The sequence below is a fragment of the Jaculus jaculus genome, chromosome 5 (assembly GCF_020740685.1).
Source record: "Jaculus jaculus isolate mJacJac1 chromosome 5, mJacJac1.mat.Y.cur, whole genome shotgun sequence".
NCBI lineage: Eukaryota > Metazoa > Chordata > Mammalia > Rodentia > Dipodidae > Jaculus > Jaculus jaculus.
This window is the reverse complement of record NC_059106.1, coordinates 77,656,951-77,682,919: the sequence shown is the minus strand read 5'-3', so window position 1 is coordinate 77,682,919 and position 25,969 is coordinate 77,656,951. Positions and strand designations below refer to the sequence as shown.

The following is a 25,969-nucleotide window of genomic DNA, read 5'->3' as shown; positions in this document are numbered from 1 at the left end:
AGATTCTGTCTTTTCTCCAATGTGTACTTTTTGGCATTTTTTTGTGTGTCATAAATCAGGTAGATGTATTCACATGGACTTATTTATGCCTCGATCCTGTATTTTATTCTGCTGATTTACATGTTTGTTTTGTGACAGTAATATTTTTTATTTTTGGATTTTTGAGGTAGGATCTTGCTGTAACCCAGGCTGACCAGAAAATCACTATGTAGTCTCAGGGTGGCGTGGAATTCACAGAGATCCTCATACCTCAGTCTGCTGAGTACTGGGGGATTAAAGGTGTTTGCCACCACATCCTCCTGTTTTTATTACTATGGCTCTGTAGCATAACTTAAAATCAAGTATGGTGACACTTTAGTAGTATTCTTTTTGCTGAGGATACTTTTTTGTTTGTTTGGTTGGTTTTGGTTTTTGGTTTTTGGTTTTTCAAGGTAGGGTCTCACTCTAGCCCAGGCTGACCTGAAATTAACTATGTAGTCTCAGGGTGCCCTTGAACTCATAGTGATCTTCCTGTCTCTGCCTCCCAAATGCTGGTATTAAAGTCATGTGCCACCACATCCAGCTTTATGAGGATAGTTTTGACTATCTGGAATCTTTTAGGCTTCTATGAATGCTAAGAATTTTTATATTTCTGTGAAGAATGGTTCTGGACTTTTAATTGAGATTCCATCAAATCTGCATATTGCTTTTGGTAGAATGACCATTTTCACAATATTAATTATTCTAGTCCATTAGCATGGGAGATCTTTCAATCTTCTGGTACCTTTCTTCAGCATTTTAAAGTTTTCATTGTATTAGTCTTTCACTTTCTTGGTTAGGGAAATTAGAAGATAGTTCATTACTTTTGTGATTATTGTGAATGGGACAATTTCCCTGTTTTTTTTTTTTCAGCATATTTGTTGTTGGTATTTAAGAAAGCTATTAATTTTTATGTGATGATTTTGTACTCTGCCACTTGGCTGAAAATGTTTATCAGCTCTAACAGTTTTATTTTTTTGTGGAATCTTTAGGGTTTCATATATAGACTAATATCATCTGCAAATAAGGATAGTTTGGTTCCTGCCGTTCCTATTTGAATGCCTTTTATTTCTTTCTCTTTTCTTATCACTGTAGATAAGATTTCAAGCACTGTTTTAAATAGAAGTTCAGAGAATGGACACACTTTCCTAATTCTGATCTTTCTCTATTTAGCATGATGTTGGCTATAAGACTTTTTTGTTTTGTTTTGTTTTTAAGTAGGGTCTCACTCTAGCTCAGGCTGACCTAGCACTCACTCTGTAGTCCCAGGCTGGTTTTGAACTCACATGATCCTCCTACCTCTGCTTCCTGAGTGCTGGATTAAAGGTGTGTGTCATCATTCCTGGCTTCGGTTTATTATACATAGTCATTATCATGTTGAGATATGTTCCCTCCATCCCTAGGATTTTAACATGGAGAGGTATCATGGAGAATTTTACCAAAGGCCTTTTCTACATGAAACTGAAATGATCATGTGATTTCTTTCTTTGGTCCTATCTATGTGGTCTTTCACATTTATTTAATTAAGTACCTTGGGGCTGGAGAGATGGTTTAGTGGTTAAAGCACTTGCCTACAAAGCCAGAGGACCCAGGTTCAATGCCCCCAGGATCCATGTAAGCCAGATGCACATGGTGGCACATGCATCTGGAGTTTCTTTGTGGTGGCTGGAGGGCCTGGTGTACCCATTCTCTCTCCCTCCCCCACCCCCCTCTCTCTCATAAATAAATTTAATTAAGTATGTTGAACCATTGCTGCACCTATGGAATGAAGCCAACTTGATTGAGATGAATGATCTTTTGATATGTTGATATTCAGTTTGCAAGTGTTTCATTGAAACTGTTTTTAATCTGTGTTTATCAGGGAACATTGGTCTATAGTTTTGTCTTTTTTTGGTTCTCTGTCTTGTTTTTATGAAGTTGGGAGCATCCCTTCCTTTCCTATTTCATTAAATGATTTGATTGACTTCTGTTCTTTAAATATCTGTCTGAATTCTGCTGCAGTGAATCCATCTGGACCTGTACTTTTTATGGCTGGGAGCTTTTTCTTTATTGTTATTACCATTACCACTCTGACCTCCTTGCTTGTTATATATCTACTTAAGTTATTTCTCTCAACTCTTTGGTAGGTCATTTTTTAACTTTGGTAGTTCATACACATCTAGAAATTCATTCATTTCTTTTAGATTTTTGAATTTTATGGAATCAAGATTTCAAAACTATGTCCTTGTGATTTTCCTGATTCCATTGGTATCTGTTATAATTAATGATTCCTTTTTTATCTCTGAAACTCATTGACTTGGGTCGTCTCTTGATTTCTTTTGGTTAGTTTGCCTAAGAGTTTGTCAATCTTGTCTATCTTCAAAGAAACAGCTCTTCTTTCAGCAATTCTTTTTTAAAAAGTATCTTATTTATTTATTGAATGATTGATTGATTTGCAAGGTGAGAGAGGGAGAAAAAATAGATGTACCAGGGCCTCTAGCCACTGCAAATGAACTGTAGATGCATCTGCCACTTTGCGCATCTGGCTTTACATGAGTACTGGGGAACTGAACTTGGGTCGTCAGGTTTTGCAGGTAAGTATCTTAACCAATGAGCCATCTCTCCAGCCCAGAAATTCCTTTTATAGTTGTCATTTCGATTTTATTGGTTTCTGTCTTGATCTTAATTATTTCTTTTTGTCTATTCCTTTTTGGGTTAGGTTTGTTCTTCTTTTTCCAGGCCTTCAGGTGTATCATCAGGTTATTTATCAGAGATTTCTGTTTTGTAATACAGGCACTTCCCTCTTAGGACTACCTTAATTATGCTCCATAGGTTTTAGAATGTTGTGTTTTTATTTTCCGTCAATTCTTGGAAATTTTTGATTTTCTTCTCAATTTATTTTTTCTTTTTCTGGTTTTGTTGTTGTTGTTGTTGTTGTTTTGGTTTGGTTTTTCAAGGTAGGTTCTTGCTTTCTAGTCCTGGCTGATCTGGAATTCACTATGTAGTCTCAGGGTAGACTCAAACTCACAGTGACCCACCAACTTCTGCCTCCTGAGTGCTGGGATTAAAGACATGTGCCATCATACCCGGCTCTCAATCTCTTTAATGACTCATTCATTATTCAATGGTGGGTTGTTTAATCTCAATGCATTTGTGTGTTTTCTGTAGTATTTTCTTGCTGTTAATTTCTAGTTTTATTGTATTATGATCAGATAAAATTCAAGGAGTAATTTCAACTTTCCTATATTTGTTGAGACTTGCTTTAGGACCTAATATGTGTTCTGTTTTATAGTAATTCCCATGGACCACTGAAAATAACATATATTGTAATGTTTGGGTTTTTTTTTGGTGGAATGTTCTATACACATTTGTTAAGTGTTTACTTTATGATCTCATTTAACTCCAAGGTTCCTCAATTTATGTTTTTGTCTGGATGGTCTGTGTTGCCACAGCTAGCTCACTTTCTCTGTAGAAGACTCACATAAAGAGAATAACCAGTTGAGGGACCCCCTCAAAGGCCACATTCATACGGGAAAAGGACATGTACATGAGTCCACCCTTGGGTAGACTCTCAGAATGTGCTGTTCTCATTATTGGTATGCTAGAGGGAAAACACCAAGGACATTTCCTGGGTTCTCAGATAGTTATATGAAAAATAGCAGCAACAAGATAATGTGAACAGACCTTGAACCTAGTTCCCTTGATCTCTGGGTGCTTTACAAGCAAAGTGAGAGCTATTCCATGACGTTGTCATGTAAACTCTAGTAATAAATCCTGGCAGACATCAGGGTTGCAGTCCCTGCTGTGGTCATTGTTTCATCTGCATAACTCTGAGTCACTATTTTGCACCAATGAGGTGTCCCTCTGCTTCCTCTCTGCTGCTGCAGAGATATGACACCCAGCTGTCTGCTCCTGCTCTGCTTTTCTTGTCATGATAAAACTGCCCCTCAAAACTGTAAGCTACAAATAAACCCTTCTCTTCCATAAGCTACGCTCAGGCCAGACTGAAGTACCCTAATGCATCTGTGTTCCCACCAACCCTACCTTCTGGAAGTTTCTCTTCCAACCTGCTTCACATTAATTTTTTAAATTATTTATTTATTTACAAGCAGAGAGAGATAGAAGAGAAATAATGGGCATGCCAGGGCCTCTAGCCACTTTTTTCAGATGCATGTGCCACTTTGTGCATCTGCCTTTACATGGGTACTTGGGAATCAAACCTGGTTCGTTAGGCTTTGAGAGCAAATACCTTGACCTCAGCAGTAGAACCATCTCTTCAGCCCCTTTCACATAAATTTTGAAACACATCTATTCCAATGCAGATGCCTGGAAATAATGAAAATGTTCTTCACAAAGCTCCCTTGACTGCAGCCAGAAGAAAGGGCACCCTCTGACTTCCAGACCAGAGAAGTCTGTCTAAACCCTGCTGCGGCATTTCCCACCACCCCATTTCTAAAAGGACCCGGTGCCTCCTCTCTCCATGTCTCCTCTTCTCTAACTGGCCTCACTTCCATGCCTTACTGTCTAAACTATCTTCACACCGATCCTTGATTGTCCTCCTTAGGGGTTTGGTTTACTATTTATTGAACTCCTCTTATATTTCTATCAGAACTGAACTGGGAGCTTTTAATGCATTATCTTACCCAGCCTGGAAGCAGGCACCATTACAGAAAAGGAAACAGAGGCCCAGAGAGAGAAAGTGATTTCCCTAACATCACATAGTATGTGTAAGAGTGTGTGTAAGGAATCCTAGCTTTCCTCCTGTGCTGCCATACAGTCATCATGGGGGAGGAGGAAGGTAGAAGTCACCCTGTCTGGGGTACAGCGAACTTTGTAGGCACAGAAGCTATTACACAAGAGGGTGGCTGATCCATGTAAGGACTGTTGGATGATCAGAGTGCACAGGGAGCACTAAGGGCAGAATGGGAGCACAGACATTCTTCTCTAGGCAATGGGAGCAGGCTAGGTCCATTAGGAGAGCCCATGGAGCCTGAGTCTTGTACCAGGAATGCAGGCAGAAGGTGAGGGATGAGGACGGAATGAGAGCGCATTTTGGGATGGGATCATGGGGAGGACAGGAGGCAGCGCCAGTGGTCAGGAGGAGCTGGATCCTAAGAGTTTGGCATCAGTCCCGCAGATCAAGTATCAGTGTGGGATATTCAAAACAGCTCAGACAACTTCCTGTGCCTCCTCACATGTGGCTTAGGAATTTTGCTGACCCCAGAAGATGTGGCAGAAAAACTGAGCTTCTGCCCTTGTGGGGTGTTCTAGAAGCAGGTCCCTTCTATACTTGTGTGTGACTGGCAGTCCCCTGTGGATGGGTAGCTTAGCAGGGAAACAGGGGTCCTTCTATTTTGCACACTAACCCCTGAGTTTCCCAGGGCAGGGGTAGGCGTCCACAAAGGTAGAGGAATGCTTGACTACAATGAAGAAAGGAGCGAAGGCAACACCGGAGTACTCAAATGTGGTTTATTAGCCGGGGGTCGGCCAGGAGTGCAGACGGGACTTTCTTCGTTAGTCTTCTCGCCCTGCCACCAAGCTAAGTTGAACTGCTAAGAGAGGGGGTGTCCTGGATTCCCTTCCAGCAGGCAGTGGCAAAGCTGCTTTAACATCCAGCACAGGCAGCATAGGCACAGATCTCACATGTGCTTGGGTCCTGAGCGATGGCCTCTGGGCAAGAGAAATGGGGCCTGGTGAGGGTCAGCCTCCACGCCCTCAGAGCTCCCTGCCTCCCTCCAGCTGAAGCTTGGCTATCTGCCCACCAGCCCCCCCCACCCCAGGAGAGTCCCAACTACAGGCCTCATATCTTTGACCTCCCCCCCCCCCCGGGCTTTCTGCCGCAAACAGGGAACACAGACCACTGAAGCCGGCAATCAGAGTGGCGGTTCTACCCAGAATGGAGCTACAACTGTGACCAGAAGATGCGAGGCTCTGTTCCTTAACTACCCCTTCCCCTGAAGGAAGGCCTTAGAACTAACTGATGTATCAAACAGTCCGGCCAATCAGAGCCAAGCCCTGCCTCCAAACTCCACCAATCAGAGCAATCTCCTCCCTCAAGCGCTACCAATCAGAAGTCCCCAGCTCGGCGGGTCGGAGAGGCGGCTGCTCACCTAGCCTTTGGAGGATCTCCTGGGCGTCGGGTTTCTTGCACAAGGGCCGCAGTGGTTCCGGAAACTCGGGGGAGTTGCAGAGCCAGGGAGCCTGTAGCTCCCCATGCATGGGCGCAGACTTCCGGCGGCTCCACAGCCTGGGCTTCGGGAGCTCCCTGAGGTCCTTAAGCTTTTTCACCGATTCCAGAGGAAAAGAGAGGTCTCCATCCTGAAAGAGATGGTCGCAATGAGGCCTGGCCGTGGCTCCGACCTGAGTGGGTTGCCAGGCTGTGTCTGTGTGAGAAGTCTGTGAGGGGCAGTGTGGGACCAGACGTGGCACCTACCCCCTGAGTTTTGCTTTGTGACTGTAGGCGTCCTAGAGGCCTTGGGCTCTGGCACGCTAAGATGTGAGAGACAGAGAAGCAGACATGGAGTGAGCGGCAAAGACACAGTGGGCACCTAAGTGAGCAGCCACTGTGCTAATTTTTGGGGAGAGGCCAGACAGGTCCTGGGCAGGCCCACTCCCTAGCCTTTGTCTTCCAACCTGGCTGAGGGTCCCAATTTCCAGTCCACAGCCTTCAGAAGCAATAAGAGGCCTTTCTTAAGAGAGCAGAGCCCCTGCTGGCTACCAGCCTGGCTTGTGGCTGGCGTCCCGGCCATCCATTTAGACCTTCCTGGTGTCCTGGGACACAGATGAAGGCTCCAGCTAAGCACAGTACCGGGGGATGGGCGCTGCATGGGAGTCCCTCCCCTCTCCTCCCCTCCCTTTCCCAGCTGTGAGAATCCTTGCACTGCTCACAGTTCTCCTCTGTGAAATGGAGCCAAAGAGCCCCTCCTCCCAGGGTGCTGGTGGCCCCTTTAGGACAAGGGAAAGATCCAGGCTTTCAGACACCCTGTCACTGTCTTTCCCAGCTGTTATTTGTTGTTGTCTCCCTGGCTCTTTTATCTTTCAGGTTTGGAAGGGAACATGCACGTGTCTAGCAGGAAGGCTGGGAAGGGAATCTATAGAGAAACTCACACTTCAAACCATCCTTCACTATGGTCCTGCTCCGAGGGGCCAGGCCCAAAGATGGGTCAGGCCAGGTGGGGATGTGGACATACGTACCTGCACGATGACTCCGTCCGCCAGGATGGCCCAGGCGCCCAGGAGGCACAGAACCGAGAGCAGGCAGGTGTTCATGGCAGCAGGGCTCAGCGCAGAGGCCAGCAGGTGCTGGATGTTAGGGGCAAACAGCGGGGCTTTTAAAGAGCTTGGGGTTACTGAGTAACCCCGGAGACTTGTCAGCACCTCATCTGCTGCTTGTCCAGCCTCATCAGATAAGCCCAAGGCAGCCGGGGAGATAAGAGATCAGTAGAGCCTGGCAGAGGCCCAGCCCCTCCCTGGGCATTCACTCTGGGCCAGGCCCTGAAGACCTAGCCCTGCCCTTGAAGAGAGAGGCCCAGAAAGGTGACAGTGACGACAGTGACAGTGGGGCAGGGCCATTCAGATGGGGTTGCGGGGGAACATGGAGGAAGCATCTTTCTTCGGGGTGGGGTGCTTCGGGAGGTCTCCCCAGGGTTGTCATGCAAGTGCGGAGACCTGAAGAATGGAGACAAGGTCCCTCTGAAGAGGGACAGGTGGAGGTCCACAACACCCCCCACACAGGATGCCACCTTAAGGGTAGCCTGTAAGATTCAGGGGAACGTGAAAGGTAAGTCAGCCCAGAGGAGCGGGAGGTTGGGACATGCAATGTTGAATTGCCCAGGCCTGACCACTGTGACTTTCAGGAAGGACTGAGCTGTGTCACTCTCAGACCTGCATTCAAGCCCACCTCCAGTCTCAGTTTAATATGAATAGTGTAGGTAAATGTTTCTCCCTCACTATTTTATGAATACCTCTCTCGTGTAGGGCAGTCCAAGAAGGTCTCATTGTTCAGTGCAGCTCCTGGGGCACAGGAAGCCCTCTGAAAATGTTCTCAGTTACTAGAAGCTCTCAACTGGCCCCTCTGTTGGCCCCTGCCTGTCCAAGCCACACAGTCCAAACTCAGGCTGTGCTGTCCTGTCCGTCCCCCACCCCCCAGCTCCCTCAGAGTGTGGCAGTCCCTCCCACAGACCTGTGACTCAGATGCCTCCATGTGCACCCAGGCCATTCCAATCTGACCCATTGGAATTGAGTGTGCCTGGCACTGTGTTCACTGTGTGAGCTGGGTGCGTGGACGCCAGGACAAGAGAGAAAGGGCCATCCAGGACTCTATCCTGCTGCTCCCCAGTTACTGAGATGCCCAACATCAGGGATGAGGGGGCAGCATCCCCGGGGCAGGAAGTCCGCACTGAAAGAGCGGAGCCTGGCAAGGACTAGAATGGGCCTGGCTCATGGACAGAAGCAAATAGCATTTGTTCTCCCCGAGCTGTCTGAAAGACTGGATTTCCCTCCCTTTCCTGTGAGGTTGTGTGCAAATAAATGCCTGTCTACATGGAGATATATGCATATACGCTGAGATGTGTGTGGTGTGTGTGCCAGGGGGTGTGAATATGCCAAATTATATGCCCCAGAGTGTGTACACTGAGGTGTGTGTACATGTGTGTAACGAAGGACATGAATGGCAAGGTGTTTGTGTGTGCACACACAATGAGGTGCCTGTGTACGGCAGGGTGTGTATGCTTGTGTACATGCTGAGATGTATGAATGTGCACAATGAAGCGTGTGTGTGCATGATGAGGGATTTTATATGTGGGTGCTGAAGTGTGTGCATTGGTATGTGTGCTGAGGTGTGTCTGTGTGCTTCAGGGAGGTCTCTCTCTGCAGATGTGTCACGTGTCTATGGTCACAGAGGTGTGCATGAGCAGTCCATCCAGCCTCATGCTGGCCCTGTGAACCGAATGCACGGTGGGCTGAGGCCCTGGCAGGGGTGTGGGGAGCAGGTACAGGAGAGAGGCACCTGGTTTGAGGTAAGGCCACTGATGCAGCAGAAGGGAGGACTGATGGAGAGAGACAAGGAGCGGGCGGCTGCTTAGGGGCGCAGTGAGGGGCTGGGACTGTGTGAGGCTTAGGGGACTGGACTGGACTTGGCCAGCATGAAGTCGGGTTGGCTCTGGGTTAGAATGAGTTAACAGCAGGTGGTGGGGGTCTGAGTTAAGAGGTTGAGCTGGGGAGTGTAAGGTTAGGTTTGGAACTGGAGATGGTTATGAAGGGCTCGAGGCAGTGTGGAGCGGAGGCGGCTGGGCTGGGCTTGTGTTCCTTGTGTGGTTGGGACCAACCAGAGTGGAGTTTGCAGTTGAGGTTGGAGGTGGGGTGGGGCTGGGTAAATGACTGGGGTTGGGTCTGGGATGACGTGAGAGGCGTTTGATTTGGCATTAGGATGGACTAGGCTTGGCCGGAGAAGCCCTTTTCTGCATCACCATGGCTCTTGTCTTCCTAAGGTGCAGCTGGGTTGGGAAGAAGGGGAGGGGGCTTCAATCCCTGACATCTTTTCCCATAGCCTGCTGACCAGGCCTTGTTTGTGAAGAGGCGGGTGGAGCAGGAGGGAGTTGTAGGGGATGGCAGGGCTCTGCCCTGTGGGAAAGAGGAAGTAGCCAGGCCTTGGTCCTTTGGGCCTGGCTCTACTTAACTCCACCTGACATCTGTCCTGGGAAATGGGAATTCACTCTTCTTCCCTTGTCCCTCGCCCCAGCACCTCTGCCCAACCTGAACGCAGTTGTGAGTTCAGGCTCCCTGCTTCCTCTTCGGGATCCATAAGGCCTGCATTGAAGCTGCTAGGAGCCAGATCTCAGGCATCTCCCCATAATCCTAAATTTCCTGGGCCTCAGGCCCACACCCTGGATCCTGTAGCTTGCTCCTAGCACCTCACATACTCTTCCATGGCTCTAAGGCTGTTTAGACCAGAGCTCTCTGACTCATTCACCTCCATGGCTTTCCTGGCCACACCAGCTTTTGGACCTGCCTGGCCACCTGAAGACCACCAGCAGCTGCCCCAAGCCTTTGGAGGAAAGCCAAGGCTACCTGGCTGCCATTCAGGGTGACTAACAGGACCCTGTTGAGTTCTCCATTTAACCAGGATCCCAAAACACCTCCCAGGAATGAACCAGGAAGATGGCAGAGCCTGGGTGCTGGAGCCAGATCACTCTGGATTCTATTCCTGTCTACCACTTAAAAGTTGTGTGGTCTTCCTGAGCCTGTTTCTGTAGTTGCAAATTCATGACAATAATGGCTCCATTGTGCATTTCGTATTTTTCTAGAAAACATTCCTGGCCGACCCCAGTCCCTGCACCTCTGTGCTTCAGCAGCCTTCTACATCTTTCCCATTACACACTGGGCCACACTGCCTGGGAGCTGCTGACAATAGGAACTGTGAGGCCCCAGTGCTCAAACAAGACCCACCTAGCATTCAGTGGGTGACAGATACCCAGTCTTGAGAAAACCTGAAAGGTGGCAGTGTTGATGACTGCAGCTAACACTTCTGAGATTTGCTGAGCCAGGCCCTAGGCCAAATGCTTTGTAGCTGTGGACACAATTCACCCCTAAAATTCGGCCTTCCCTCACCCCACTGCTGGTTCCCAAATGCCCACTAAAGTTGGGTCCACCAAAGGCTCAGCCGTTCCACTCTGGCTCTGCCTCACTGGAGGCCCACAGGCCTAAGCTAACCTAAGCAGAAGAGTCTGGAACATGGTCTGGCAGGAGCCTGAAGAGTCCAAGGCTGATCTGTGTGACCTTGGGAGAGGTGTGGCCCACATTTCACAGCCTCACCTGTGAAACTTATAAATGTGTTTTAGAGGGTGTAGCAATCTCTGGTTCCCATGGGAACTGAGGGGAAGCCATAAGTGCCTGAGAGAGGCATTACAGTGATTGTGAGCCTCCTAAGTGGCTCTGGGAACGAATAAGAAATAACTGTATAATTATGTTTTATAGGTAGGTCCACTGAAGCTTAAAAGCTAAGAGAAGAAACCATGACTTTCTCAAAGGTGCCAACATGTGCTGGGTGGGTCAGCTGTATTTGTACATGGCACAAAACATCTAACCAACAGCAAAAGGGTAAACACACACACACAGAGACTATGTTAGCCCAGAGGAAAGCACAATTTTTCACTCACTGCCATGTGGTTTGGTGGCAGCTGTGATCACAGTTACAAATTCCAGAACAGAGTCCAGTTTTCTCAAATGCCAAACAAAAACCTAAATGTCTACACTTGATCCACTACCAATGTCTCCTGCATTCCTGACACCACATCCTCTTCTCCGTCCTGGCAGACCCCACGAGGGCCAACGATGCCCATTCTAGAGGAGAACACCAAGGCTCTCAGAAAGAGTGCTCCCTGTTAGGCAGAAGGCTGGTGGAGATGTGAGGCTCTGGCCTAAGCCCAAGTCCAATCTTGCCTCCCCCAAGCTCCAGGTGGGTCACACTTTCCCTTGATGCTACAGGGGCAGCTGGGGAGTGGAGAGGGTGTGTGTGTGTGTGTGTGTGTGTGTGTGAGCTTGTTTGCTCAGCAGAATCACCCCCTGTGGCTGGCTCGGATAAGGCCACAGGCACCCATTCACCATCTGCTCCCACTCGGCCCAACTGCCTCTTCCTCCCCCACTGGGAGGCACCTCTGAGCCGGCCTCCCAGCTGCAGGGACAGCAGGAAAGATCTACCTAGAATGCCCCTCACCTGCCCTCACAGGGGATCTGTCTGGAGTTCTGTAGTGAGGTAGGGCAGATCCTCTAGGGCCCTGGGGAGAACATACTGGGGGCCATGGGAGGAGGACAAGACTGGGGCCAAGCTGTAGGATGCTTGCCAGCAGAAGTGGCATCTTAAGCGGGCCTTGACCCAACCTGGGAAGATGCGAACCTAAGGGCAGAAGAGGGCTGGCCTGAGCTGAAGCAAGCAAGACCAGAGTAGTGTAGAGAGGGTGACTTGAAACACCAGCTTGGGCATCTGTCCAACCTGAGGATAGCGGGGAGCTGCCCAGACCATAGCAGAGGTGAGTGAAACACAAGAGCGCAGCACAGTGGGTGGGCCGCTACTGCTGTGTGTGGAGGAGGGGGGGGACCCCACCCCAGCAGCACAGGAGGTGAGGCATGGAGGGCAGAGGTGGTGGCTGGTCTTGCCAGCCTGGCCAGGTAAGAGGAAGGGAGAGAGGGAGAGAAGGAGAAGCGAGGAGGGAGGGGAGGTTACTGGAAAGCCCCCTATTGCATGTACATGCAGTGTCCAGCTGCTGTTCGCCATCTGTCTTCTTGACACTGCTTTGAGGTAAGATGCTTTACTGAGGAAACTGAAGGTCACGGAGGGCAATTGTCTTGTCCACAAGGAATTCTAGAACCCTCTGACTCTGAAGTCCACCTTTTTCCTGTGGTCCTTGTTGGCTCTTGGAGTCAGCAGGAAGCATTCTGACCATAGGCTGTGGGAAGAAGCCGGATTCTGGTGGGAGACAGTGTAGTCTGGGGCAGGGTAGGGGCTAGGCAGGGACAGGAGCTCAGACAGATCGGCCATGGGTCTCAGTGATACCACGGGGGAGAGGAGCAGCAACAGACCTGAGCCAAGGACGCAATAAAAGGAAACTGTATAGGACTTGCAGGGCCCAACTCTGCTTCCTAGGACACACATTTGGAAGAGAAGGGAAATACTGAGAAGTTCCTCCTCGAACTGGCAGTGACCTTTGGGCCACCTCCTCTGAGAGCTGTCCCTTGTCTCCTACCCACTGCTTAGAAGGACACACTGACACCCAAGTCCAGCCACAGCTGCCCAGGTTATGCAAGCGCACACCCAGCTCTGGCGCCTGCTCACCAGCACAGTAGCGTGGATAAGGTATCACCCAGTCTCACAGAGCCAAGTAGTCCCGGTGCTCCTGCCTCCATCTGAGCATCACTCAGACATGGGACTGTGTGGGATCAATGTCTTGATCGCCATTGTGAGGAACAGAAAGTCACCCTCTGGCCTCTTGGGGACTACACACAGTATGAAGAGGTGACATTCACCCAGTGGCAGAGTGACATCAGTAGCTCTAGGTTAGGGTGGGCTGGGGTGAGGGAAGTTGAGGGCTCCAGGGGAGTGCTGTGGAAGAGGTGATAGGTCGCTGCAGGGAGCAGATCTGGGTTCTCCTCCTCGAACTGGCAGTGACCTTTGGGCCAACAGTTCACCTCGCCAAGTGGCAATGCCCAGCAGTAAAAGGCAGATAATGGCACTGACCTCACAAGGTGGCTGGGAGTGCTGAGGCAGATAATGGCTGTCAAGTGCCGGGCAGGGACCCAGCAAATGGTGGCAATAATCATAACGCTTGTGATGGCTGTGGGAGCGGCATGTATGTGGAGACATCCAGGCCCACTGGAGTTCAAAGGCGGGAGCCGGGAGGGTAAGGTGTGGGGCTTGCCTGAACCGTGCCTGTGGGATCAGCCAGCTCATCGGCTGGCCCTGAAAAGTAGAGATCTAGGCTGGTGGGGCAACTTCCCCCGCCTGAGCCTTTGGAATGGGGGGGCAAATGCGCATCTGATGGATGGACAAGGGCCCCTGGAGGCAGCTGTGGAGTGGTCCCACCCACGTGCTTGGGGCTGCAAGCTGGTCCTTGGCTTCTCTAGCCAGATGACCTATCACGTGGCCAAAGGGAGACACAAAACCTGAAAGTTAGTGGGCTCCCTCTCCCTGGTAGCTCTGGAGCCCAGCCAGCACAGTCTGAAGGGGAGGGGAAGAGGAACCCTTCCAGATAGGAAGGGCATGCAGCTGGCAGTCCTGCCCCCTGGTGGCCACCGACACTCTCTGCAGCCTTTGCTTTTTTGTTCTGTTCCTCCTCTGGAAGCAGAGGGAGTGTTGTACCAGGACAGGGCAGCACAGCACGCTGTGAGGAGCTTCAAGGCATTTGACACGTGGCGAAGTCCTATTGCACTCTCTGCCACTTTATATCCACATGACACCACATATGAGCTAGCTCCTCATTCTGCCTTCAGACATTTCATCTGTAAGAGGATTTGGGAACAACAGTAAGTTGTTTTAAGAATGATTTATACCAAGCACTTGGGAGAATTAGCAGCAAGTAACAGGTATTGAGTAAAACAGTGGCTATCCATCCTGGGGTCCACATGATTTGGAACACTGCTGAAAACTGCCAGCCACCCTGACTTGGGGTTGGATTCTGGTTCTGATGAAGCCAGTTGCCAAGTCTGTGCTTTACACGTGTTGACCTGGTCATGTATCATATGGGGGGGGGGTGTCAAGATCTCTTGAGAATCCCGCAGGAAGACACTAGTTTTAGAAAAGCATCTCATAAGCCACATGGCTGGTGTTCTGAGGTCTTGGTCGGTCTGTGCCAGGTGAGGCGGCTGGCTTGCACCCAAGAGCAATGTGCCATGAGTGTACCTTCAGCCTCTAGCCTCACACTTGTGGAGCGAGATGCCCCAGGGGCACATAGAAGTGGATGCCAACAATGCTCTCAGATTCAAATCTTTCACACCACACTCACAGGCACACAGCCATCAGACACTTTAAATTCTCCACTCTCTTTTTTTGCAAAAGAACAGAAAGTTGAATTTGTATGCTTTGTGTTCATGATGCGACTCCAATATGCCTTCTCCAAAGTTGTTTCCTATGTAATGGGGCAGCAACACCACCACCACCTAGTTAGGTTACGGAGCAGGTTATATAAGATGATGTGTCTACTGTCAACAACACAATGTGGTAATTATACTGATTTGTGAGGCTCAAGCCCATGTGAAGTTTTCAAGGTAATCCTGTGGCAGCGCATAGGCAGGAAGCACCCCTTCTATTTATTTATTTTTGGGACAAGAAAGGGAGAGAGAGAATGGACATACCAGGGCCTCCAGCCACTGCAAATGAACTCCAGATGCATGCGCCACTTTGTGCAACTATCTGGCTTACATGGGACCTGGAGAACCAAACCAGGGTCCTTAGGCTTTGCAAGCAAGTGACTTAACCGCTAAGCATTTCTCCAGCCCCATGTAGCACCCCTTCTATGAGGGCTGGGGTTCCCATGGTTTAACCAGGACTGCTTTACCCAACTAGTAACAATTACATCTAAAAGAGCAGCCTTTGCATGTCACATGGAAGCCTTGAGAAATAAACAGGCAGCTGACAGGTCATGCTTACTCCTTCCTGTGATCAGGAGATAGGAAATTCAGCTCAAGATGAAATAATGTGTGACCTTAACAGACATCCAGAAATACTGCTAATGACCAAAACTTACTGCAGTGGAGTGAACCCCAGTTCTGCCCTACTTTGCCCTCCAAGGGACACATACACCACACCACACCACATGGTGAGTACTCAGGGCTTTAGAGAGATTCTTATTTTTACTTTTATTTTTTGGTTTTTCAAGGTAGGGTCTCACTCTAGCCCAGGCTGACCTGGAACTCACTGTGTAGTTTCAGGCTGGCCTCGAACTCACAGCGATCCTCCCACCTTTGCCTCCCGAGTGCTGGGATTAAAGGCGTGCGCCACCACGCCCGGCGTTTTAGAGAGATTCTTGATGGAAAGCAGTGGAGTTGGAAAAGAACTCTGGAGTTAAACCCAGACTATCTTCCCAGACCTGTGGCCAGTACACCTTTCTGAGCCTGTTTTCCATCTATAAATGTAATATACTACAGTTCCTCAGTGTTGTAGTGATGAAATTAGAAGTTTTAGGTAAATCATGAGGCTGGCAGAAGCCTCCAGCTTCTGGTGTGAGATGAGATTCCATGTGCAATTCCACCTGCCCAGTGCGCCTGTGTTTGCTGGGCCTCTCTGAGCCTGGCACCACCACTCTCAGGGAAGCTGTGTTTGGTGACTAGCAGTCAGGCATCCTTCCACCTCAGCCCTCAATGCCCACACGAACCCAGCTCCAACCTGAGTTCAGAGCAGTAGTGCCAATGAAAATGCCTTCTCTGCTGGCCCTGGGCCCTTTGTAAATGTACACAGTCACCCCAGGGTTTTCTAAGTCACTGCCCAGTTCTTGGTATGAACAGACCACTAACCACATCTTGCTAGGAACACTTTCAAGGCACTTGCCCCAACCCCAAAGGCAGGAACTGTGGCTTCCTCACATCCAAGTTTCCCAATGAAGGGCTTGTCTCAGCTTACTTTCAACCTTTTGGAAAGCTCTTTGGAAAGGCTCTGCTGGAAGCAGGGTGTGTGTGTGGGGGGGGGGGATGAAGTTCCCTTGGAAAATACAGAGGATACTGCAGAAGAACAGGTTACTTGGAAGCAAATCTTAGTCCTGTCTCTTTTAACTAAAGAATCTAGATAAGTGCAGAGCTCCTGGCACATGCTGAACACCACTAAGTTTAAGCTCCAGGTACTGTTCTGGATGCATTAAATATTACTGAGTAATGTAATTCCATCTCAACTCATTGACGTGGGCATTAGCCTTATTTCATAGACACTTTGTAACTCAGCAAAGGAGGTGCAGAGATTAAATAACCTCAAGTTCTTAGAACTGATGGAGGAGCAGTAAGCATTATTCTAAGGCAGTAATGTGTGGGAGAGAATCTCAACCCTCCCACGGGGTCCTGGGGCCCTAGCTCTCCACAGCTGGACTAGCTCCCAACCAGCTTGCTCAACTGCAGCAAAAGACAGACCATCAAGGACTGTAAATACAGTTAACATAATATATTTATTTTAAGTGCCATCCATGCATATCAGTTCTGGCAGCAACAATCCTATTGACACTTGGAATATTTCTTTACAGCACTAAACGGTTACAAAGAATGGGCGCCACTCATCATTGGCAGAATATGAAATCGTGCAATAGCAAAACTGTAGAAACATTAAAACACTGACTGTCCAACAGCAGTACAGAGAGCAGGTGTATCTGCACAAAAAGCCAATGCATCTTCATCACATATATACAGTATAGATATGTACACATCACCCTCTGCATGAACAATATCAAAATACTCTATTCGAAATCATCCCAATTGATTCCCTCCCACTTCAAAGGACATTTGAGAGACACGTATTTAATATTTACAGGAACACACAGGGATACATTTACATTTCAAAAACTGCCACAAATGCCAGTCAGATTATTCTCTGGGACAGAGTGCCCCCATTTGTTTACATACATTTGTTAATCTTTACCCCTAGTCTCTAGTCAATTTAATCCCAAAACAAACTTGCTGTGTACCAGCAGCTACCAACTGAAATGGCCACTAGAGGGACTCTGGACCTTCCAGGGACCACAGAGGCCAGTCCCAGGCAACCTGGGCAACAAGGATCACAGGAGAGTGGTGAGTCTCAGTGGAGACTCTGCCTCCAGGGTCATTCTTGGTCGCCTTAAATACTCATAAAAATACTAATCACTGCAAATCAGTCAATGACTGCCCAATGGGAAATTAGCATCACACAATTTGTAAAAAATCACAGTGGTTCTACCCAAACCATTCTGTTACTAGACACTCCCATTATTCCAATGCCTAAACTATTTAAAGTGCACATTGCTACGTAAGCAATTCAGATAGCTTAGAAACAGCTATTTTGGAGTCTAGAAAACAGTTGGGTAGACTACTGAAAACCATCACCTTTTCAAGCTTTTGCTCTGCAGGCTGCTATCTCATCTTGCCTTGATCCTTCTACAGGAGGCCTGTTGGCTGGCTGCCTTGTCAGAATCCCCAATTCTTACTGACCCAAGGGGCTGGAACTGAGCTTTCTTTTTAACCAAGTAGTGTCCAAACAGAGAAACATAAAGCTTTCCTTTTCACCCCAACCTCCCCAGTTTCCCAGCGACTCAATGAAGGCAACACTACATTAAAACACATGTGCACACATTCACACACACATACACATGCACGCTTGCACAGATGTACATAGAAACAAAGATGCTTGTTGAATTCAAGCAGAGATTACTCAAGCACAAAATCACTGAACTGGTATGACCATAACGGCTAACAAACAGCAGGTGAGCAGTATTTCTCCTTGATTTGATGGACTCTAGTTTCCCATTTAAACTGGTAGATGTTTTTCTTTGTAAAGTCAGTCTAAAATATATTCATTTGGAGGGGGAATCTGGTTTTATTTTTATTATAAAATTAATCAACCTATGCAAAATAACTATGATAAGACACAAAACACAACAACTAATAATCACCAGGAGGTGGTCTTCATTTCAAAATAAGCAACCAAATACAATGCATACACAGACATACAAGACACCAGGAATAGCAGGCCACTTAACAGCTGCACTGAAGACTGAGGCAGGTAGAATCTGCATGTAATTCTACTCTCTTTTCAGTGCTATCTAAACAGAGAGGAATCTACTGTATAAGCCCTTCCTTGATGTTCTGTTGCCCAAATGGACTCTGATTCAAATTCCAGAACAATCCTAGCTGTGAAGTCTTAATCAGCAGGAAGGCTGAGATAGAGAAATATACTCACCTGGTAAAATGATAAAGAGAATGACACAATGTCCCTCTGATTGTCTTGTCTGTAAACTTTTATCAAGAAAAGTAACTGTGCTTTCAGATACTACATTTCTCCTTAGTAAAACCAATAGGGGCTAAGCATTCACAGAAGATGGCAATAAATATTAAAATAACACTTTTGAATAAATACATAAGCAGATATGGAGACATTGATTTGTTTAAAGACCCAAGCAATACCCAGATTCTCATCAAACAAACTTCAGAGCTGTCATAATGCAGATTTAGGAAACAGACACAGACAAGGTATGACATGTATTCTGTAAGGCCCCAAGCATGCAAACAAATTTGGTCAGTTCTTTATGCCACTCAGGAATAACATGCCCCTCTGGATTGGTGAAGAGTATCAAACTCTGGGCTCCTTGACTTACTGGGTAAAATCAATTATTACCCATATTCTGAAGAAGTTGTACAATTCGGGAAACCTGGGTTTTGGAAATATTTCCTTTCTTTCAGTTCCCTACATCATTTAAAAGCATCCTGCAGAAAACAGCCTAACAAGGAATAAAAACTGACAATAACTTTCTTTTCAAGACATGATAATCCAATTAGAAAACACTGAAGCCTTTCAGTAATGTTTGTACATGTATTTACACATATGTATCTATAAACTGCTTGCAGCAAAATAGGCTCTGTCTGAAAAAATCAGTCTGGCACTTGTGGTTAACATCAAACTGACACAAATATGCAAAAAGCTGTCCAAATCACACAACAGTTAGGAGTTACACAGGGCAGTTGGCAGGGAGACAAACATGTAGTTTTGTTTGGGTCAGATAAAAGCAGTAAGTTATCCAGCCAAAATCTTTTTGATTGTCTTCAAAAGAAATTTCGGTAACATTGGTAAAGCAACTTTGTTTTCTCAACTGGATTCTCTTGAACCTTTCCCTTCACTGCACAGAAAGGTGATGTGGAGTCTGCTGCCTGGCAGAAACAAGCCCTACACAATTGAATCCCAATCAAAATCATCCTGGATGTCATCTGGAGGCAGGGAGCGACGCATCTGGAAGGCTTGGGAAGGCATCATGTGCTGCTGGTTCATGGCTCCGTGATGGCCTGCAAAGAAGAAGGCAATGTCAGTTATGACCAGAGTAGAGAAGAAAGAAGAAATGGACTACTCCTTGTTGAGCATGTCCTATGTTCCAATACATATGACATGGTCTCCTGAATCCACCTACATGCCTTCAGTAAAGCGGGTCTTATGAGCTTCATTTTATAGGTGAGGGGGGTTAGGGTCTATAAGCTTGAAGAAAATTCTGGGGACAGTGGCAAACAACACATGTGGAAGCCGAACCCCAGGTATTTAGGAGGCTGAGGCAGAAGGATTGTGAACTCAAGGCCAGTCTGGGCTATATGTAACACACACACCTTGTCTCTCTCTCTCTCTCTCTCTCTCAAAGTCATAGAAATACCAGAGGGCCAAGATAAGATCTGAACTCAGTTCACCTGTCTCCAACACTCATGCTCTTTCTATTACACCAACCTACAGCAAAGAAGGAATGAGAAAAATGCTGACATGACCATTTCCTTACAATCTGCTCTGCTCTGACATGTTTCAGTGACCTGAAGTTGCTTGTCTAAGAATGGTAAGCAGGAGAATGATGTCAGTGCACCACTGAAGTCAGACGAGGCCAAAATGAATTTTCCTCACCAACTTAATCTTTGGGCGACCAAAACAGAGCAAGAGAACACAGGGATCATCAATACAGTAAGCTCTGTGTGTTACCCAGTCACAGTGCACTCTGACACTACTTCCATGTCTTGGCAGATGCATTCTAAACCACTTTTACCTACTTAAGAAAGCAGAGATTGGCATTTTTTAAAAATATTTTTCTGGTTCTTTTTTAAAAATTTATTTACTTGAGAGTGACAGAGAGAAAGAGGCAGATAGATAGAGAGAGAACGGGTGTACCAGGGCTTCCAGCCACTGGAAACGAACTTCAGACGTGTGCACCCCCTTGTGCATCTGGCTAATGTGGGTCCTGGGGAATCGAGGAGCCTCGAACCGGAGTCTTTAGCCTTCATAGGCAAGCGCTTAAACGCTAAGCCATCTCTCCAGCCCCGAGATTGGCTTTTTATAAAACTATTTTTTAGAACTTAAATATATCCCTTTAAATGTTCTGTAATTTTTGTTGCTTTTGTATTTTGATTATAAAATTTCAAGTTGTCCAACTAATTATTTTCCTGTAAGTCCTTTAACACACAACCTTATAAAATGGAAGGTTTTCAGGATATCACAGTTTAGTTGAAATGTCCATGTCTTTATTTAATAAAAACACAAATTCCTCATTGTGTGTCAGGCATTAATTTACATAGCTCCACTTTCCCCACACAGCCTTACTTAATCCTAACAGCCCGAGGAGTTGGGTAGCCTTCTTGGGCTCCTTACATTAGTAGGAAAGCTGAGGAGGAGGCTGTAATCTGCTCCAGAGCCTTAGCTACCTTATCATGCACCCATGAATTACTTGTGAATGGTTACAACAAACAGTCCATCTTCTCCTTCATCAAAGGACATGCTACTTAGTGCAGATACTGCTCCAATGTCTGCAACAGCATTCTCTCAGGGTTTTACATATTCTCACTGCCCCACATTACCTTTTTTTTTTTTTCTCACACAGCCTAAGTAAAGGATGTTGGGCTATAAGAGAAACAGAATGAATCCAGATACCAGAAACTAAGTCTTGCTTATTCATTTAGCTGGATGGCTGGGGCAGGTTCTCTCCTGAACCCTCATTTCTTCAAAGTGACCCTTAAGACCCCTTCCAATTCTACCAATGTGTCATAGTCTTGTAGCTCTGTGCAATTTATGGTCCTTTCAGGAAACTAGAAAGACAAAGTTTATGAACTACTAACTCTGAAACTTAACTCCTCTATGGGCTGGAGGGATGATTCAAAGGTTAAGGCACTTGCCTGCACAGCCTAAGAACCCAGGTACCATTCCCCAGTACACACATACAGCCAGATGCACAAGGTGGTGCATGAGTTTGGTGTTTATTTGCAGTGGCTAGAGGCCCTGATGTGCCCACCCCCCTCTACCTTCCTCCCTCTTACCTATCTATCTTATCTATTTATCAAATAGATACATTAATAAGAAAATTAAAAAAAACAAACTAACCTCTGTAAGGAACCTCCCAAGAAACTATAAGAGGTTAAAAAAAAAAAAAAAGAGGACAATGCATAGAAGAGCTCATCAAAGCAGACTCCTAAATCCTGCCAAAGTCCAATATTGTTGAAAACACTGCACCCCAGCCCCCTAAAAATACGTATCTTCCCAAAGTAGTCTGGGGGAGCCCATGTGTACACACACACACACACACACACACACACACAGTACCTGCCATCGTTGTTCCCGGAGTGCTGAGTGCCTGTGGGATGTGAGGATAACCAGGGGGTGGCATCACTGATGGAGGGAGATTTTGCCTAGAGTCTATATACAAATTTCCTAACCCAATTAAAAAAACAGAAAAGAGGAAAACATGTTACCATAAATAAAACAAACCAAGAGCTAAAATCTAATGGAATGGTTACTCAAAATAAGTTAAGCAGGGAGGGTGAAGAGAGGGAAAAAAGTAAAAAATTCCTCATTTCAGATGCTAAAACTGCCAGGAAGTGGAGCTGGCCTTTCGAAAAGGGCACCATGCCAGGTGCTGAGCACACTGGCATTACCACTAAACTCTAAGCTCATGGACAAGTTTGTTTGTTGTTGTAACCTCATGATAGCTCAAAAGTGTTTCCATATCCGTGACTTCATCTGACCCTCCCAGTTGCCTACACAGAGGACAAGACAGGAATTATGGCCCTCATTCTACAGATGAGGCAAAAAGCACAGAAGCATAACTTTGACAGGGCAAGGAATAGAATCATAAGCTCTACTAGTGCCTACTTCTCTATTGTCCTGGGTTCTTTCTTACTAAACATGCATGTCCTGTCAACAAAGTGACTGGAAAGCATAAAGTAACCAAGTTGTGCACAAGGTAAGAGAGGTAGCCCAAAAAAAGGTGATTTAAAATATGTACTTCAGAGTACAAAGATGAGAAACATAGATCTTATTCATATGGTATTTCAGGAAATTCTTAATGTATTTTCACTGACACAAGCTATCAAGTGAAACAGTCTCAAAATGTCAAGTACATGGTATCATAATGCAAACTACTGAGGGAAACAAACAACATGACTTCCTCCCCATCAACTCAGAGGACCATAAAACTGGTTTCATATTGGCAGGAACATCTGGAATTTTGGAAAGGCTACTTCCCTAAGGAGCCCTAGTGTTTCATATAAATTGCAATTGAATTCTACCAATGTTGTAAATGAAACTAAAAGGCAATAACCATTTTCTCTACAAAAAAAAGGGGGGGAGGGAGTCTTATCCCTATTATGAAGGTAAGGCACACTGGATTTGGTTGCTCAAAACTTTTCACCTCTCTTAGGAAACCCAGATCTGTGCCCAAGCTTGAGATGGACACACAGGTGACCCAGTACAATCCCTATTCATGCAAAAACAGGACCAGAGAGGAAGTGAGGCAGAATCCATGATTTCTGACCCTACCCATGGCCTTACAGTTAACAAGGTGAAATGCTGTCACATTCCTAGTATTTATTTTCACATAGAAACTCTCCTGCTTCTCAGTTTCCCATGTTCTTATTTATAGAGTCTGCTAACAATGAAAACTTAAAAAATGTACACTCTTCCAAGTAAACTGGAATTTTAAAATCCTTAGAAGACATACCATTTCAAATTTCACTGCAAATCTATACAAATTTAAACTTTTATAACTTCATAACTATGCTCTTAACAACAAAATAATGTTAATGTTAATGGCAGAAATAAACCCTGCTTCAATTTTTCTGATATACTTTCCATATAAATGAATGCCCCACATTATCATTTCTTACAGTAAAGTAGTAGTCAGATCACCATCACAATTAGCACAGCAAGCTATCTAAGACAACTAGTGAATTTCAGATCATTGTGAAAGAGAAAATCAAGACGATATAGAAGCTCATACCTGTTCCAATGTGTTGGGAAGGTTTTGCTGGATGCATGGCACCATGACAAACATTCTGCTGAACATTACTCTGGGAGTGGATAAGGCCAGTTTGTGTAAAGAACTGATTGAGAGAAGAACAGAGGTCGGCAAACTGAACCTGATCTAAAGACCAGTTCTTGAGATCTGCCTGTCTCATACTCTCCATCAGACCTACAAGGGTAACATGCGAAACGGTTTGTTAGCACAGTCCTGCAAGCACTGTAAGGAAAATACCAAACACAGTTGTTCCTGGGCATCAGATCATGACAGTGACTTGTAATGAAGACAACACAAACCTCATCTTTACAATATGCCCTACCTTCTTCAGAACTCTCATGTACAACTGATCAAAATAATCTTATTACAAACTGTTCTTTTTAAGAACACTCCAAATGCAGAGATGCCCCTTTATATAAGATGTTTATTCTCTCCTCCCTCTCTGTATCTCCATGACTGGTGAGGTACTTGCTGGCCTTAAACTCAGCAATCTTCCTGTCTCTTTCAGCTTCCCAAAAGCTGAGATTACAAGAATTATTCTACACACACACACACACACACACACACACACACACACACACACACACACGGCCTTAGTTATCTTCCAGAGAGAACAGAATTATGTGCATTTGGCTACATGTGAAAGGGACCAATACTTGCCTTGGAACTGGGAAAGGTCTACATCAGACCAATTAACACTACTGGCAATTCGACAGCTTTCCTTTAGCATGTCAAGTGTTGCATACCAGTCATTTGAAACACCTGTAAGGTAATGTGGACAATAATAAAATTTGTGGATAATGGAAAGACTGAAGGGCATTAAAGGAAGACATGAAGGGGCCTTCCTTCTGACACTGGCTAATCCCTGTCCAGTCTTGGAAAGGGGCTTGTCCTCATTATATCAGGTGTCAGATGAATATCCTATGTGACACAATAGGAAGACTATCATTTCTCTCCATTTTACAAATAAAAGACAATGAACCCAGTCAGGTGGGCTATGTTAATAAGGTCCAGTGACAAATCGGAGACTTAACTGTATGTTCTGCCCTTCAGACTGGAAGCTTAGAAAAACCCAGCAATGTGATCTTAAGCAAATGATGTTTCATCTCTTCCAATTTGTATTTTTCCTACTTAGTACATGCAGTTAATTTATACTTAATTTGGAAGGATAACATATCTGGACTGCCTAATATATAAATGGGCACTCAAGTAACCTCTATCCCTTCTCTGGTCCCCCTATTCCATACTAGAGAAAATCTTATTCTTATCTTACTAGTGTACAATGTATAATTCACAGGGATGAATTATTTTATTTTTTGTTGTTGTTGTTTTGAGGTAGAGTCTCACTCTAGCCCAGGCTGACCTAGAATTCACTATGTAGTCTCAGGCTGGCCTCAAACTCACAGCGATCCTCCTACCTCTGCCTTCTGAGTGCTGGGATTAAAGGCGCGCTCCACCATGCCCAGCCTGTCTGACAAATTTTTTAAAATATGCATTAGAACTTTTTTGTTTTGGTAAGGAAGAACACTATGAAGACAGCTTTAGTTTCAGATTTTAATGTCCCCCAAAACTTCATGGAAACAGGTGGGGCAGAGAGGGAGATGTGACATTAATACTTACCATAAACATATTAAAGTTACAGGTACAGTGCTATGCATTTTTATATCTATCTCATTTTATTCTCCTCCAGTCCTCTTGTTTTCTTTTTACATTTTATAAGTATGGAAATAGTTCCAGAAAAAATTAAGTTTTATAGAAAAGTAACAATATAAGAGATAGCAAGCACTATCTAAACTTTTTTCTTTGACAAAAGTCCAACTGCCTAAAACAATGGTCACTCTGAAAATGGTAAATAAGAATTATTATATTAAAATTATATTACTGTGGCCGGGCACAGTGGCTCATGCCTTTAATTTCAGCACTTGGGAAGCAGAGGTAGGAGAATCACTGTGAGTTCAGGGCCAGCCTGGGGCTAAAGAGTGAGCTCCAGGTTAGCCTAGACTAGAGCAAGACCCTTGGGGGGCGGGGGGAGTAACCATCTAGTGTGTAGAGTGCCCCAAAATAAGAATCTAATTGGTGATATGGTCAGTGGTCATCCAGGCTAGATGAGGAAGGACTGTACTCTCCAGAGCAACAATGGATTGTTCACCTTGCAGTCTATGACCACAACAAGTTTATTGAGCCCTACAGTGTAAAGACTACTGGGCTGTGAGAATGTCAGTAAAGCAATTCCAATGATCAACACTGTCTTAACTGCCATAGATTTCTTTTAAAACAGAACTTTTCCCCTTTGTAATCTATAGATCTGTATGAGATACTCTGCAGGAATAGTACAGGGGGAATAAGCAAGAATCCCTCAGTACCCTCATAAAACCAGATCTACAAAGTGGCACATGCATCTGGAATGTGTTTACACTGGCAGGATGCCTTGCAGTGCCCATACTCACTCTCTTTCTGTCTGCCTCTTTCTCTCTCAAAAAATAAAGATAGATATGTGTGGGGCT

At 45.9% G+C, this 25,969-nt stretch overlaps 2 protein-coding genes across 6 annotated transcripts in view; both read right to left on the bottom strand.

Annotated features, from left to right (window-relative positions):
• Positions 1 to 5,520: 5,520 nt before the first annotated feature.
• Positions 5,521 to 7,266, bottom strand: Guca2a (guanylate cyclase activator 2A). Its single transcript, XM_004670482.2, has 3 exons — positions 7,192 to 7,266; positions 6,108 to 6,315; positions 5,521 to 5,667 (listed from the first exon to the last, which is right to left on the bottom strand). The coding sequence occupies exons 1-3, from the start codon at positions 7,264 to 7,266 to the stop codon at positions 5,603 to 5,605; spliced, it is 348 nt and encodes a 115-aa protein (XP_004670539.1). The 3' UTR covers positions 5,521 to 5,602.
• A 9,352-nt stretch (positions 7,267 to 16,618) lies between these two features.
• Foxj3 (forkhead box J3) overlaps positions 16,619 to 25,969 on the bottom strand; it is a 131,552-nt gene continuing 122,201 nt past the window's right edge. For all 5 annotated transcript variants that reach the window (XM_045149446.1, XM_004670481.3, XM_045149447.1 and 2 more), the window contains 4 exons: positions 24,126 to 24,227; positions 23,448 to 23,639; positions 21,773 to 21,880; positions 16,619 to 19,494 (listed from right to left, as the gene is read on the bottom strand). In XM_045149446.1, the coding sequence (XP_045005381.1) occupies positions 19,379 to 19,494; positions 21,773 to 21,880; positions 23,448 to 23,639; positions 24,126 to 24,227 (518 nt within the window). In that variant the 3' untranslated portion in view covers positions 16,619 to 19,378. The remainder of the gene's footprint in view (positions 19,495 to 21,772; positions 21,881 to 23,447; positions 23,640 to 24,125; positions 24,228 to 25,969) is intronic.

Bases quoted from the DNA above. Each gene is read 5' to 3' on its own strand.
- Guca2a (XM_004670482.2), bottom strand. From the start codon at position 7,266: ATGAACACCTGCCTGCTCTCGGTTCTGTGCCTCCTGGGCGCCTGGGCC. The intron at 6,316-7,191 runs GTACGTATGTCC...CATCTCTTTCAG, and splicing joins CGGACGGAGTCATCGTGCAG to GATGGAGACCTCTCTTTTCC. The intron at 5,668-6,107 runs GTGAGCAGCCGC...TCTCTTGCCCAG, and splicing joins GGAGATCCTCCAAAGGCTAG to AGGCCATCGCTCAGGACCCA.